The 15145-nt window shown below is 39.7% G+C and overlaps 1 protein-coding gene across 1 annotated transcript in view; it reads left to right on the forward strand.

Moving 5' to 3' along the window:
• Positions 1–15145, forward strand: part of LOC117805160 (IQ motif and SEC7 domain-containing protein 3-like) — a gene marked incomplete at its 5' end in the record, with an annotated part of 137735 nt that overhangs the window by 69914 nt on the left and 52676 nt on the right. Inside the window, 1 exon segment of the mRNA XM_034673793.1 lies at positions 3467–4112. Coding sequence (XP_034529684.1) covers positions 3467–4112 — 646 coding nt within the window.

Below are 15145 nucleotides of genomic sequence, written 5' to 3' on the forward strand. Positions count from 1 at the left end.
ATCCGTCTTCAAAACTGACGAACAGAAAGATGAGGCAGAGAGAGAGAGGCAGCATCCATGGCTCGTCTCCGCCTCGTCAGTCACCATGACACCTGGAACCACTCAATCTCCTTACCTGGTGGAGGACAGAGTGACAGGACGACTTTGGCGAGTGTGTAAGTGTGTGTGTGGTGGACAGAGAGGATGACAGGAAGTTTGAAAAATAGATGAGAGCAAAAAAGGATGAGAAAGTTGAAATGCAGAGAAAGTGAGTGATAGAAGTTATATGAGCTGACTTGAGCGGATGCAAACCAACTTTGTATGAACACACACACGAAAGCATTTGCATAATCAGTGACTGCATATTTATGATGTCAACTTTTTTTAGAATTATAACAATGCGTGAAAAAACATTACATGTGGGATGGTATTCTACACCTAACATCTCCCTTAAAGAAGAACTCTTTTTGTTTTTTCGCCCAGGTCTATTTTTCGTACAAGAAAAAGCTCACCTGCAGCCGAGTGTTGAAGCAGCACTCTTTATTTCTTCATTCATTATTCATCACTCATACAGGCTCTATTTTAGAAGCTGTAGACCCAGCTCCATCCTCGCTAAAGATACTCTCTCCTTAAGCTTATGTGCTGCCATGTGTGAAGACGAGGAGACGTGAGCTACCTGAAATATATAGACAATACACTTTTACTACCATACTTTTTATATGAGACTCCACATTTTAGCAATGCATACAAAAGATGTGTCTAAAAAAAAAAGTCTTCAAAAACACAGATTTCTGGTGTTTACACTAAAAGTTTGTTGTCTCTCTGAAGCCTCCGTTCCCTCTGGGGAGCATCGTGCAGATTTTTCTTCTGCAGCACTCTGCATATGGCAGCCAGAATGTCCTGATTTTATGCACACTGACTCAGGTCTTATCACCATACCCAATAAGAGGAAAATAGAGTCTTATCTTAATCTGGGTATTAACGTGCCAAGCTGTTATCTCAACAACTGTCAACTAGTGTGAAAAACCTAGTTTGGATTCTAAAGGTCCTTTAGAAAAATCTGGATATAGATATTAAATATTCTGCCATACTGATTGATGACAGATTGTGGTTTAATAGACATGCTAGCAGCATCGGAAACTTATAGTTTAAGATATCTCAACAGCACTTAATTGGACGAAAAAGATTTTACTTCGACATTTATGGTGCCCAAATGATTAATAATCTGACAAGTTAGATAATGCCATAATAGGGTCTAGATTATGATCTATCAAGAAATACTGTATCTCAACATTTCCCAGATGGATTGAAATAACATGTTGTATAGAGACATTCGTGGTTTCCAGATGATGCATCTAACAACATTTAAAATGGACTGACTTTTTCCTTTGTGCCATTTAATTTTTCAACTACAGCCATCAAAATGTTAAAATGTCATGATAGAAAAAGTAACATTATCGTTTTGGAATGAAAGGTTTTGAATTCGGTTGCAAAAAACACCACAAACTTAGCCTCTGTCAAGCATAGCAGCCTCTCAGTTTTCAAAAATAGAAGTCTTGCATATCTGATCAGGAGGGCTCCGACCTGCTGAATCAGAGGCCCAGCCGGAATGCAATGGAGTGGATCCAGTAGAAGTTAACACTTTGACTAGAATAGAAACCTATCTACTTCAGTGCCGTGATGGATCAGAGATGAACCCAACACGGATTCTGTGAATTTGGTTGAGGTAAAAAAAACACGAAAACAAACAAGGCAAGTGCTCCAGGAGAACCTGCGCCAGTACTTAGCAAAATATTCCCTGTAATAAAACTGTAAATTTCATCATAAAGTGGCGACACTTACAGATGGCAGATCTGCTGTTGCTGGGTCATGAACTTTTCGTTATCATCCTTTTATGAGAGTCTTACGTCGAAGCAAACTCGGCTTTGTTCTGACTTGTGTTGTTGAAGCAGTCTGGGCTGAAGTGGGTTGCTAGCCTGGATGATAACTTGATTATACATATGGAAAAAAAAAACTTGTTTTTCTTTATATGGGACCTTTAAACATTGCTTTCCTTACTTATTTTAGCTTCCCACCTGTGGTCGAGGTAGATCCCTTTGTTTTCCCTTAAGGCTGCCCCAACAAGCTTGACAGTTCTCTACTACTATAATGTAAATACACAGTAACTCCACATCTAATACATCTAATTCTTGCTCTTTCATTACACTTTACACACTACCTCATATGGATAATTTTGCATGACATTAGGTGTGAGTAGGGGTGGGAGATATTGACAAAAAATAATATCTTGATATTTTGGGGGATTTTGCTAATGACGATAATTGACCATTTTTGTAACCCTTAAGAAATACGTTACATCGTTTTTTTTTAATGTGTTTGAAAAAGTATTTTATTGTTGTTACTCACTCTCATTATTAATTAGTGTTAAAGAAAATAATGTATTCAAGAAAAAAACAAGTCAAATTGAGTCTCTCAAGTAAATCCTTTACAAAATAACTGGAAAGAAAACAGTGCTGAGTGTGTTTTTGTTTTACCAGTACCTCAGCTGGTTGGTTGTGGTCGACTTCTGACTTGTTAGCAACATCCACCTTTAAAAGCCAAACCACCTACACGTGAGTGCAGATGATACACGTCTTGAAATCAAACCTAACAATGTTGATTCAGAGGCTGGTAGTGTTTGTGTTTTATTTCCTTGCGCTTTTTGTTCACTACTTTTTAACCTCAGCCACGCAGCAGTTATGCTAGCTTAGCTTTAGGTGATGTGTTTAGCTTGAGGGGTGTTTTTATTGGGTCTTGCAAAATGGATGACAATCTCGATATTGTCATTTCACACATCCTTAAAGCTTCAATAAAGATATAATCTTAGATGGGATTTACCGCCCACCCCTATATGTGAAACTTTCTCATGTGTTGTATAATGTATAACATGAGAGAAGAGGGCCTAGTACTGCAGAGATGGACTTAAATTCACTGCATGTATAGATTAAAAAAGGAAAATACAACAGCAACGATCAAACTCAATGTCATTAGGCAAAAAAGAAGGGACTTATGAACGAGAGAAACTAGGAAGAGGGTAATCCACACAGATAATCCGAACTATGTATATTTGTAGTGGTTGCATGACTGTCCCCATGTCTCTGTGTGTGTGTCACTACTGGCTGTCAAATTTTGTGTTTGTTTTTTTTTTTCTCACATTTTCTTGTCTGGAGATTTCACTGAAATAAATTACCGCTTTTGATCTTTTTTTCACTCTTGTGCTCTGTGATTTTCTCAGCTGTTCTGTGCTGTACAATTGTATTGTCTGTCAGAGTCTAGACAGACAAGAGAAGCAGACAGAACAGTGCAGATAGACAGATAATGAGTGAAATCAGACAAAAAAACAGAGGGTCAACTTCTTACCACTAACGCAGGCAGCCTGGAGAAGAGGTCAGAGGTCACCACGGATGCAGCAGCAACCTCACTCTGCGTTTTCTCCTCCTTTCTGCAGCGATGACCCTTCTCCAGAACCGTCTTTGGGGGAGGAAGGGAAGGGAGGAGAGGGGGAACTGCAGAGTGAGGTCCAGGCACAACCACAACAACAGCCGGAGCAACAGCCACAAGAGATTCAGCCACCAACCCAACCGCCACAGCCCAAATCTGAGCCTGAACCGCAGCCTGAAACCAAACCTGAGCCAGAACCTGAACCAAAACCACAACCTGCAACTGAGCCTAAGCCAGAGCCCATACCTGAATCTGAACCTGAACCTGAACCTGAACCTGAACCTGAACCTGAATCTGAATCTGAACCCGAACCCGAACCCGAACCCGAAGTTGAATCTCCGATTGAGGAAGCAGCACAAGAAGCCCCTGAATCCCCTTTGCCTTGCAGACAGGACCCAACTGTGGTAGAGCAAGAGACCAAAAAGTCAGAGGAAGTTGTTGAGGAAAAGAGAAGACAAGATGTCGACGAGACTCAGGCCAATGTGACGCAGGAAGAAGAGGAGGAGGAAGGGGGAGGAGCTAAAGGAGGTGGGGCGGGGAGGAGAGCCAGCCTGCATCACACTGCCTCTCCCTTGAGGGTGCAACGCAACGGGGCCGGCTCGCATTCGGCCACTTCCGACTATGAGCTCTCACTTGACCTCAAAAATAAGCAGGTAGGGTTGATTTGGGTCCGGGGAAGGGGATGAGGGGAATGGGTTGTTTGTGTGTATTGTACGTCCAGTGGTCTGACATGTTGTCTGTCTTGAGGAAGTGGAGGACTTTTGGTTTGGATGGGAAAGCTGTCGCTGTTTTTTTATATTTTATTTGCTTGATTCTGATTGGCTCCTCTGGGCTCCCAAACTGTATCAACTAATAATGAGCTTTCTTTTCTTCATAATCATGGGTCATCATTGTCATTGCTGTGACATCATTTCATTGACATGTCGTCCTCAGTTTTGTCTTTGTTGTGTCACCAAATTTGGTTTGTGGAAGTACTTTTTCTGACAGTTTATCCCCGTTCTTTTTTTTTTCTTTTCTGTTGTAATTTATCGAACGTAGAACAACTCTTGTATGTTCATTTTAAGGATTTGTACACTGTATTAGATCGGCAATCTTACCTATAGACACGTTCAATGCCCCAAAAAGTTCAATTTGTATCTGCATGAGGGAAATCCCCCCGATTTGTCTTTCCTTTGCTGCTTTCTGAGATGCTCTGGATGGTGAAAAGGCCCAATTTCCATGGAGAAAAAGCATGTCATCGTTATCTCTTCCCTTCTTAGTACAGCCAGCTAAACGGATTTTGTTTAACACTGATCTGTCTACGAACTGTGACTGTATTGAAACATGCATTTCCATGTTCTCGTGTTTGTGTTCTTATCATGCTGTTCATCAGGAGCCTGAAAATCATTACAAAATCATCTCCATTTCAACGACACCCATGAATCATCTGCCATGTGTTTTCATTGTCATCCATCCAACCATCATCCCTCAGTCCATGGATCTTCCACCAGGTAAGGCAGCAGAGTTTGGGCCTCACTTGATGGTACTTCTGACTACAACTGTAGTTTAATGTGAAACCTAGTCACATGCAATGTTGAGTTTTTCTATAATGTCTTCTTGGGCTTTGAATTGGAGATTTCTAAAGTTTGAAAAAAGTTTTCAGAGGCGGTGAGGGTCTACAAAAATGGAAATTTAAATGTTAGTGTTTTGGTGACTAAAAGCTCTCATCTCTCAGACTCTGCTGTTTTAATTCAAACCATTGTTTTAATAGTTTCTGTCTCTCACGAGTTCTCACACTCTCTTTAAGTGCAGCACCAGGTTTTTATTAATGGGAATACTTCTTCAAGTCACGTCTTTGACGGAATTGTGGAAACATTTATTTTCTTTTTCACAGCAATTTACTTTTAAGAGGAGACTTACCCAATACCTAGAATACCTAGAAGAAGCCTAGCCACTATGGCGTAAAACCATTTTACTCAGCATAATGGATTTTGGGGTTTGACAAGTAAACTACAGCATCATCAGCATACAACTACAGTGCCTCCCTATCCTTTGTTGCTGTAGAAAAACTTATTGTTTGAGCTTGTTACATGAAATAGCATACATGTTTTAGCTTCATACTTTAAAGCAGGTTTAGAGAAAGGGGCCATATAATATATATGGACTATTTAGACAGATAAAGGTATTTACAATGACCACATCTACCGTGAAACAAATTAGAGAAGCATTTTACTCGATTCTCTCACAATACAGTTTGGTTAGTTTGTCAACCGTCGGAATTATTCAACTTCTGGGACAGATCCACTGGGTAGCCAGGGGTGGCCATGGCCCTCCTGAAATCTGATGGGCTATCTGGCCTTGGACTTATGTTAAAATCAACTATTTAGGCTGAGTTGCAACAGGCTGCTGGCATTTTTATTTTGCATTTAAATGTAGCAGAAGGTTAGATTCATGTAATCCACTCAGTTCAAAAAGGTCAGGTTCCACCCCTTTTCAACTTCAGCTCTAAACAAAAAGAACCGCACTGTTCGATTTTCTAAAGATGATTTCTAAGGAACCGACCACTGAAACTGACGTGTTTGAGTGGGATGGCTGCTGTAGCTAACGCCCTGTCAGCTCCATTCTCATTCACTTTGACTTAATTTCCTCACCCATTGCTTCCCTATTTGAGACTAAAGGTTCTTTTAACCTTAGCTTCTAACCCACATTGCCTTCTCACATCCCTTTTTCACTCGTTCACTCTCACATCTGAAAGTTCCCGTCCTCCACTATCACCCTGTCAACAATGCTGGAGATACACAATCAGCTACATTGATCTTCTGTCTGTACAGCTGGGGGTGCAGGAGCCTGATGCAGCTACAGATCAATGTCACGGTAATTGGATCTGCAGCGGGGCGATACCTTGATTGCTTGGGAAGAAGCTCATGACAGAGTATTTGAGTGTTGAGTCAGTTCAACCTTCAATGTGTTTAATTTTAGAATCTCAATTTTGCCTCAAACATTTCCTAATTTAACTACAATTTTCAGGATACACATTCCTACACAGCTGATAATTTAAATTGATGTTATCTTCTTAGGTGCCAAATAGTACAAGATTTCCTCTAAGTGTTCATAAGTATGGGAAACACTCGGCAGCTATTCTTAGAATGTCTTAATTTGTTCATAGCATAGTTTATTCATCACCAGTGAGCTAAAACCAAACCTACAACTTATATCAATATCTTTCATTGTTTCTAGAAATGAACCATCAGTAAATATTCTTCAAAATAGGATGTCACTGTCTCGCTCCAATAAGCTTGAGATATAAATGGAAAAACGCACAGACAATCTCAGGGGTAAATGTATATTTTCTTATCTTAAAATACAACTCGATTCTCTTGCCATGGGAAAGTTGTTCATGTTTTCAATTATGTTACTGATGCAGCCCACAGCCGGGGCTCGACAATAGAGAGTGCATTTAAAGTTCACACTGAGGAACTTCATAGTGAAAGCTCTGCTGAAATGTGGGCAAGAAGCGAGAGAGAGTTTCTGGTGAGTTCTGAGTTCAGTCAGAGGCTGAGTTGAACAACACGGTCAGTGAAGCTTTTTCAACTTCAAAGAATGGAAGTTTACAAACCGCAAAGTCACTGCATTGAAACCCATAGAAAATGCTGACACTTTGACAGTCTTTACTAGGCTACTCACATGTATATTGTCCTTTGTTGGGAACTTACACAGCCAAATATATATGTAACTATATGTGAAAGTGAAAAAAAGGTTATACTCGAGGTAAATAATAGAAGGATTATGAGTTTCTATGCAGTTCTTAGGCATAGGCTGGGCTGTACAACACAGCTGCCGCATGTCTTGCTTGCTAGTTTGCTCATGTAAAAATGCTATGTTGGCAGTTTAAGAAATGATAAACACTAGTCGTTAATTTTGCACAATTAGAATGAAAATTGACCTCTTGCCCATTTTTTGTATCAGAGTTACTTAGCATAACAATAACCTGTAAGTTACTTAAGAGATGAAGTGTAGTGAGCGAGTGGTTATGTGAATTTGAAACCAGACAGGGTGAGTAGGACCCTGGCATGAAGCTAGTGATTATTGTCCACAGCTTTAAAAGTAGTCCCTTCAGATCCAGTAAGCACTACAATAGCAATAGATTGATATACGTCTACTTATGGGATACATTGATATTTAATACAATTTTTAAAAGTAAATTAAGGTTAAACTAGAATTAAAAGACAACTTCAAACCAGGTGAATGGAAAATTTTCGATAAATAAATAAAGAGAATGTCCTAACCTTTACCCTCAGTACCCCTTATTGTTTCATTTACTTTTGCGACAGCAACTTGGAGATGCACTCACCTGCTCTGCTTCTATAGCCTGGATGCAGGAGAGGATCTAATACTGAAAACAACCTCTACATGCTTAGCAGTTAGAGAATGGAAACTAACATTTTTCCACAGTGTCAACAGGCAGAGGTGCAATGTGTCTTACTTCCTTTGGTGGATTGGTTTGATATAACATGTGTGATTAGGCTGTTCCAGTGCATGTGCTGCTTGCTAGCTTTCTAATGTAAAGATGCTACGTTGGCAGTTTATCAAACAATAAACACTAGTCGTTGAAGTTGCACAAATGGCATGAAAACTGACTTTTGTCCATTTTTTTATGTCACAGTAACCCAACATAAACTTAAAACCTGTAAGTTACAAAAGAGATGAATTGTAGAGAGCGAGTGGTTATGTGAATTTGAATCCTGACGGGGTGGGCAGGACCCTGACACGAAGCTACAATCTGAAGTTATAAACGTGTTGGCACAAAATACTGATTAAAAGATGATTTTTGTCTACAGCCTCGAAAGTAGTTCCTCCAGATCCAGGGTAGCACTACAGTAACAATAGATTATTATAAGCCTACTTATGGGATAGATAAAATGTTACAAGTGAATTGAAATTAAACTAGAATTGTACAGCAACTTTAAACAAGGTAAATGGAACTCTTTTCGATAAAATTAATGTAGTGAATGCCCCAACTTTTACCCTCACTCCCCCTTATCGCAACTTGGAGAAGAACTCACCAGCTCTGCTGCTGTAACCTGGATTGCAGGAGAGGATTTAATACTGAAATCAAACTGTGTGTTGCTTAGCAGTTAGAGTATGGAAACTAACATTTTTTGCCACAGTGTCAACAGGCAGAGGAGCAATGTGCGGGACTTCCTCTGTTTGATCGGTTTGATAGTATGTATGATGAGGTTGATCCTAGCATTGCTTTTGCCATTTAGAATGAATCACTGTTGTTATGGGGTTTCAACCAATTAGAATCAAGTTCTCGGCACAGCAGGGTAAAAAGGTTGGATAACAGTATACCCAAGCATAAGCTCACAATTTAGCCTATTTTAGCAGGAAACTTTCACCTTTCCATAACTATATTTTATGTATCATCATCACACATTGAAATGTTAGCTAGGAGGTGATTGAGTGCTAATAAACACTACCTAGTCAATCACTATGTTGGTTTGGTGAATGGCCTTCTGGATTTCTAGTATATTTTCTGCTTCTAGCTGCTAAACAGTTAATAAGAGTTGACGTGAATTTACACAAATCTATTCCTGGCATTATTACTTTGACGTACTTCTTAAGTATTAGCAGTCAGTTAGCTTATCATGACAAAAAAGGTTGAAGTGACCTAATGTTTCTGAAATTCAGCTGCTACCTGTGTCCTTATTTGCTCCCAGTCAATAAAACTCTCCGCCAAATCATTGAGGATGCAACAAGTTTCCTTTTGTTTGTATAACACTTGCAAATTGACTTAAAAAGTTGTTAATCAATCAGTGAGGTCTTGGCTAAGTAAGTAATGCACGTTCAGTCTTTGCTGAGTGTAAAGCTTTGTGTTTGAGGGGATGATGAAGTGATAGGTGAGGAGTCTGGGCTTGAAACGTCTGCTCCTGCTCCATAATTGCTGCTTATCTCTGCTCGAGTAATTGTGGTGTCCATGAATCAAAGGGGACCTATCTCCATTAAAGTCAAACATTTAACAGAGAAACGTTGAATTTTATGGCTCGTATTCTCTCAGAATTACACTTCACTGATTGAGCCACCTGAGGGAAATACTAAATGAAGCACCATGAGCACAAGAAACAATGCGTTTAATGGTTATTAAAACTGCTGACACAAGTACAGGTTGATATTTTAGTTTGTTAGCTTTTGCCACACTGAATAATCTAATCTTATTTCTGTTTCCTTCTCTGCCTCAGTCGCAAATTTTCAGGAACCACTGACCTTTTCTGTGACTGACTTTAGTCTAGGATGAATCAGCTTAGCAGATCAGCATCCTCTGATGACATCAAGTCTTTTGTTGTCCTCCTCATTTTGTAATACAGTCAGCATTAGTTGTGTCCCAGTTTTGCTGTTATATAATCATCTCATTAATCATGCAGATGTTTCGGTGCTGTAAGACAGCATGCATGAGCATGAAAGCTAATAAACGCAGCTTTGCATTTTGCCCCTGATTTCCGCAGTATGTGAAATCTGATAATCTGCTCTTTTACTTATGCACATCTGTCTTTTCTTCCGATTAAAGGGAAGTGCTCCTAAATTTAGGCACTGGGTGTTTAATGTCAGGAATCATACATTTGAGGAGAGGTATCAGTCTGGCCTGGTGTAACTGTAGCAGGTAGAGCGGGTGATATTAAAAAAGTTATCACAATATTTTGTTTTCATATCAATCGGTATCGAATAATTATCAAAATCACGCTAAAGATAAAATCACAATTTCATTTAAATTCAAAAGCAGATTTTTTTATCCTCAGTGAAAGTTGAAGAAACCAGACAGCTTGTTAGCTTGTATCTTTATTTGTATAAGATCAAATCACATTTTTTTAAATCTCAAGATGCTTTTACAAACATAGCAGGTCTAGACCGTACTCTATGTTAAATTATTATGTATTAACAAAGACCCATCATCAAGACAGGGTAAGACTCAGTCTTATCTCATCTTAATCCACCATGAGTAGAGCACTTTGCAGTATTTAGCAAGTTACAGCGGCGAGGAAAAACTTCCTTTTAACAGGCAGAAACCTCGAGGAGAACCAGACTCATGTTGAGGTTGGAAAGAGGAATAGAGGAGATTAATTGATGAGACAAAGAGTAACGTGTAACGTACTTTATACTGAGAAAAGAGATGAACAGCACGTCCACAGCAGCAGGCTGTCTACAGCAACGAAATTGCGAAATGCTATCGCATAAACCGGGAATCATTGAACGTCTGCGAGTAATCAAAATGATCAACACTGGTAAGAATTAATTTTAATTGTAAATATGGACTTCAAAAACATTTTTAAATATAACAAATTAGAATTTTAAATATGTGATTAATAGTGATTCGTTGTTAAAATTCTGCAAAAAAAAAGTTTTATAGCCTTAGTTTTGAGACCTCCTTTAGATAATGTAAAGAACTTTAACGTAACAAACTTTACATTTAATTATTTTCTTCATCTAAATAAATTAAAAATCAGCAACTTTATAGATTCAGTGCATAATTTTAACATCATAGGTATGATACTGGGCGTCTCATACTCGTCTCATCACTATCACCTCGCTCTCTTACTATCCTTTATCCCTCTCCCAAGACCCAACTCGGTCGAGGCATGATGGCTGTCTGAAATGAGTCTGGTTCTGCCCGAGATTTCTGTCTGTTAAAAGGAAGTTTTTCCTTGCCACTGTAACTAGCTAAATACTGTGATGTGCAATGCTCATGATGGATTAAGGTTGGGTAAGACTGAGACTGAGTCTTACCCTGTCTTGAAGTTGGGTCTCTGTTCATAATTTGACATAGAGTGGTTTAGACCTCCTATGTTTGTAAAAGCGTCTTCAGATAACGTTTGTTGTGATTTGGCGCTATACAAATAAAGTTTGATTGATTGATACTCTGTGATATGAACTTGTGTCAATTGATCCATTAATCTTATACGACTCCAGGTATGAAAAGCAAATGAGCGTATTCCCCAAAATAATGATTTGATTTATATTTGACTAGATATTAAAGAAGCACTCTTTCACCACAAATTGGTGTTTTAAAGCATTACTGTGTTAATGAAGGATTAGCATAGCTGCTGCTGGAATGGAGTAATCAGGTAGGATAAAAGTCTACAAATGTGCCCTTTAAAAATGTAGTTTAACAAGTTAATGCAAATGTCACAATTTGGAGACTCGGTAATCAAAGGGATTTAAGACATGTGTTAGCAGGTTATTTTAGAACATCCTCCTCTAATGTTATAAAAACAGGAGGATAAAAAACTGCGGCACGACTCCTGTAAGAAAAATCTGTTCCTTGTAATCATAGAAAAACATGCTGAGTGTACTTAAGTCTGACCTTTAGTTCTGAGGCACATTTCCATTTGAAACACAAAAAACTTTCCAGCCTGAAACACATTCCTTCTTCAAAGCCTCTGGAAATATATTTTCAGTTATAGGAAGAGAAAACTGCAGATTTCAAAAAACAACATAACCAACATAACTATTCAATGCTAAAAATGTGCCTGATACTATGATTCATTTATAATGGAAACATCTTTTTAATTTACTTCCTATCTCATATTAATGTGCCTAAATGACCTGTTTTACTTCAGAAGTTTTGGGAGCAGTATTAGTATCTCGAGTGCAAGCAGAATTCCAGACTGCAGTGTTGTACCACTTTGCCCAAGCTTGTTTTCCATATTTCACCTCTCATTCAAATGGGAACATGAGGTCAGCATGGTGCTGATCTGCCCGTCAAAATCGATTTAGAAACCCTGCTGGAACAGAGCAGTGCCATCGCCGCTCACCACTGCGTCTCCGGAATAATCTCTCTCCATCAGCGCTTAGTGAAGTGATCAGAGGTAGAACTGACAGTCAGCTAATGGAGGGGATTTTCAGCAGTGCCACCCTTGGCACGGTCATCTGTCTCAGCACCTCTTTATATATCTTACTTTCTGTCCAATACTCTGAGCTTTTGCTTTCCTGGATTTCTGAGAGCCCTACTCATCTTTGCTTTTTTACCCTCATCTTTTATGCATTTGTTGTAAAAACAGTCAAGGCATAAAGCACTAACTATAGCATAAGACTCATTTACCAGGCAACCGTTAAGCTCTTATTATGGTGCCTTCAATTAAGGCAGAGAAGAGACAAAGACCCAACATCAAGACAGGGTACGATCCAGTCCCCTCTTACTGACAGGACTCGATCTTATCTCATCTTAATCCACCATGAGCATTGCACCTCACAGTATTTAGCTAGTTGCAGCGGCATCGAAAAACTTCCTTTTAACAGGCAGAAACCTCCAGCAGGACCAGACTCATGTTAGACAGCCATCTGCTTCAACCAAGTTTGGGTTTGAAAGAGGGATAGAGGAGAATAAGAGAGAGCGATGATAGTGATGAGACGGATAGTAGTAGTAGCAGTAGCTATTGCCGCTGGATTCCTGCATGTCTGTAGCAGCTGGAGTCTGGAACGTCCACAGCAGCAGAACGTCTACGGCAGCGACTCAGAGGAACTTAGGAGACAAGGGAGCTCAGGGACTCCAGAAAGGTCTATGGTTACTTACTTTAGTTGGACAGGGAGAGTTAAAGTAAGTAATGGGGGGAGGCGGGGGAGACAGGGTCCCATTGTGTCAGTGTGCCAGTTCCCCTGGCAGTCTAAGCCTATGGCAGCATTACTAAGTCAAAACCTGAGCCAGCTCTAACTATGAGCTTTACCAAAAAGGAAAGTTTTAGGCTTAATCTTAAAAGTAGAGAGGGTGTCTGCCTCCTCGACGCTGACTGGTAGATGATTCCAAAGGAGAGAGGCCTCATGACCAAGGTAGTAAACCAGGAAGTTCAGCCCTGATAAAATCTACTTTTCTTTCCTTCCCTTCCTCGCCATACTTCCTTCCTCTATTGTGTACCAGCTTGTTCTTGTGACCATAATTCCATCTGAATGGCAAGGTGTATTAGATACGCACTCTGATAAAGAAAGCAACGTGACCTAAATACTTAATTCATCAACCCCGACCGGGCTTATGCAGAAGGCAAAACAAACAAGCCCGACTGCCACATTTAATCAAACTCAGCTACACTGACGTCCCCTTTTTTTCCAGTCAAGGGCACCTCTGCAGTGGAACTCTTTGCAGAATTTGTTTTGATGTGGGACACCTTTCTGAGTAACAGGGTCAATCATATTACCTCCAAAAGAAAACTTAACAAGGTCCTCTTTGGAGTGCAGCTGTGGTGATAAGGCTAACCTTGTCACTTTGAGAAAGCACGCAGCTCGGTCAAAGAACAATCCAGATTAAATGCAATGGATATTCCGGCTGAGTTCGACCAGTCTGCGAGAGTTGACAGCCACTGAGAAGTCACCATCAGCAGATACAGTATAGCTTCAAACTAGCGTCCTTTTCAAAAAACACCTTAATATTCTTGTTGCGTCTCACTCTGCTCGCCAGTGAAATGTAAATGGAGTAGATAAGACAGGTTTTCAGTGTCACTCCACTTTTCTAAAGAGCTTTGTGTGTGATTCCAACCCTCCAGTGACAACAGCACTGGCTGCATCTTGTTGAATTTACCACTTATCACAAATTGCAAAGCCTCAAGGCATTACGTCTATCAGGACAGCGTACGAGGTGGTTGGTTGACTTTGTCCACGACTTAAGGGAAAGGAGATTAGAGGCTGAAAGTCACAATTTGATCCTTAGTGGCCATGGTAACCGTTTGCTCAATTGCATTTGAATTTACAGGAGGGATAATTCACTTGAACAAAATTAATCCCCATGAACACATCAGCCTGATAGAGAAAGTCTTCCGTATAAAAGCAAGAAAAGGAGGGTACAGCAATGATTTCTATTTTTCAAGAATTACATGCCTTGCTATTTTTAATATGCGATGCAGCATATGTAGATTGCCAAATGTGACACTGCTCCTCTTTCAAAGCCCAATCCTCCCCCACACTCCCGCCCTTGATAAAGTTAGAACAGAAACATAATTATATTCATTGATTTGGTCTGAATGAAAAGAATTGCAGAGTGACAAGCTTTTCCTGGACACTTCCGAAGATACCCACACCCTGATAGTTCTGGGAAACTCAAAGCAGACTCATCTCGTGTTCGAGCTGCCGCTGGATGAGGATGGCTCTATTACATCTTTATCTGTTTCCCAGCAATTTTTCACAGGCAAGATTAATGGCTTGTTCAGTTAGACAATCTAAAGTTGCGTGGAGGACCCTTCTATAGAATGCTCAGAGATTATGACTTCTCCTTGCGGAGGAAATGAACAGTTTGTCCAAATGCCATGAGTCAGCTGTTACTGCGTTTCCTCTTTTAAGCTGTGGCTTTGACCAGTCTGTGTGGTTTGAGTGCACACATATCCCAAGGTTAGTTTAAAAATAAAAATTACTGAGCTATGTCAATCAATCAATCAATCAATCAATCAATCAATCAATATTTGAATATGCCAAATCACAACTAACGTTATCTCAAGACGCTTTTACAAACATCGTACTCTATGTTAAATTATTAGCAAAGACCCAACACCAAGACAGGATACGATCCAGTCCCCTCTTATTGGCAGGGCTTGATCTTATCTCATCTTAATCCACCATGAGCATTGCACCTCGCAGTATTTAGCTAGTTACAGCAGCAAGGAAAAAACCTTCTTTTACGGCAGCGACTCAGAGGAACCATTGAGGATATGTTTGAAGTTCCTTAACATTTAAA

This window comes from Notolabrus celidotus, chromosome 21, assembly GCF_009762535.1.
Source record: "Notolabrus celidotus isolate fNotCel1 chromosome 21, fNotCel1.pri, whole genome shotgun sequence".
In the NCBI taxonomy this organism is placed as follows: domain Eukaryota; kingdom Metazoa; phylum Chordata; class Actinopteri; order Labriformes; family Labridae; genus Notolabrus; species Notolabrus celidotus.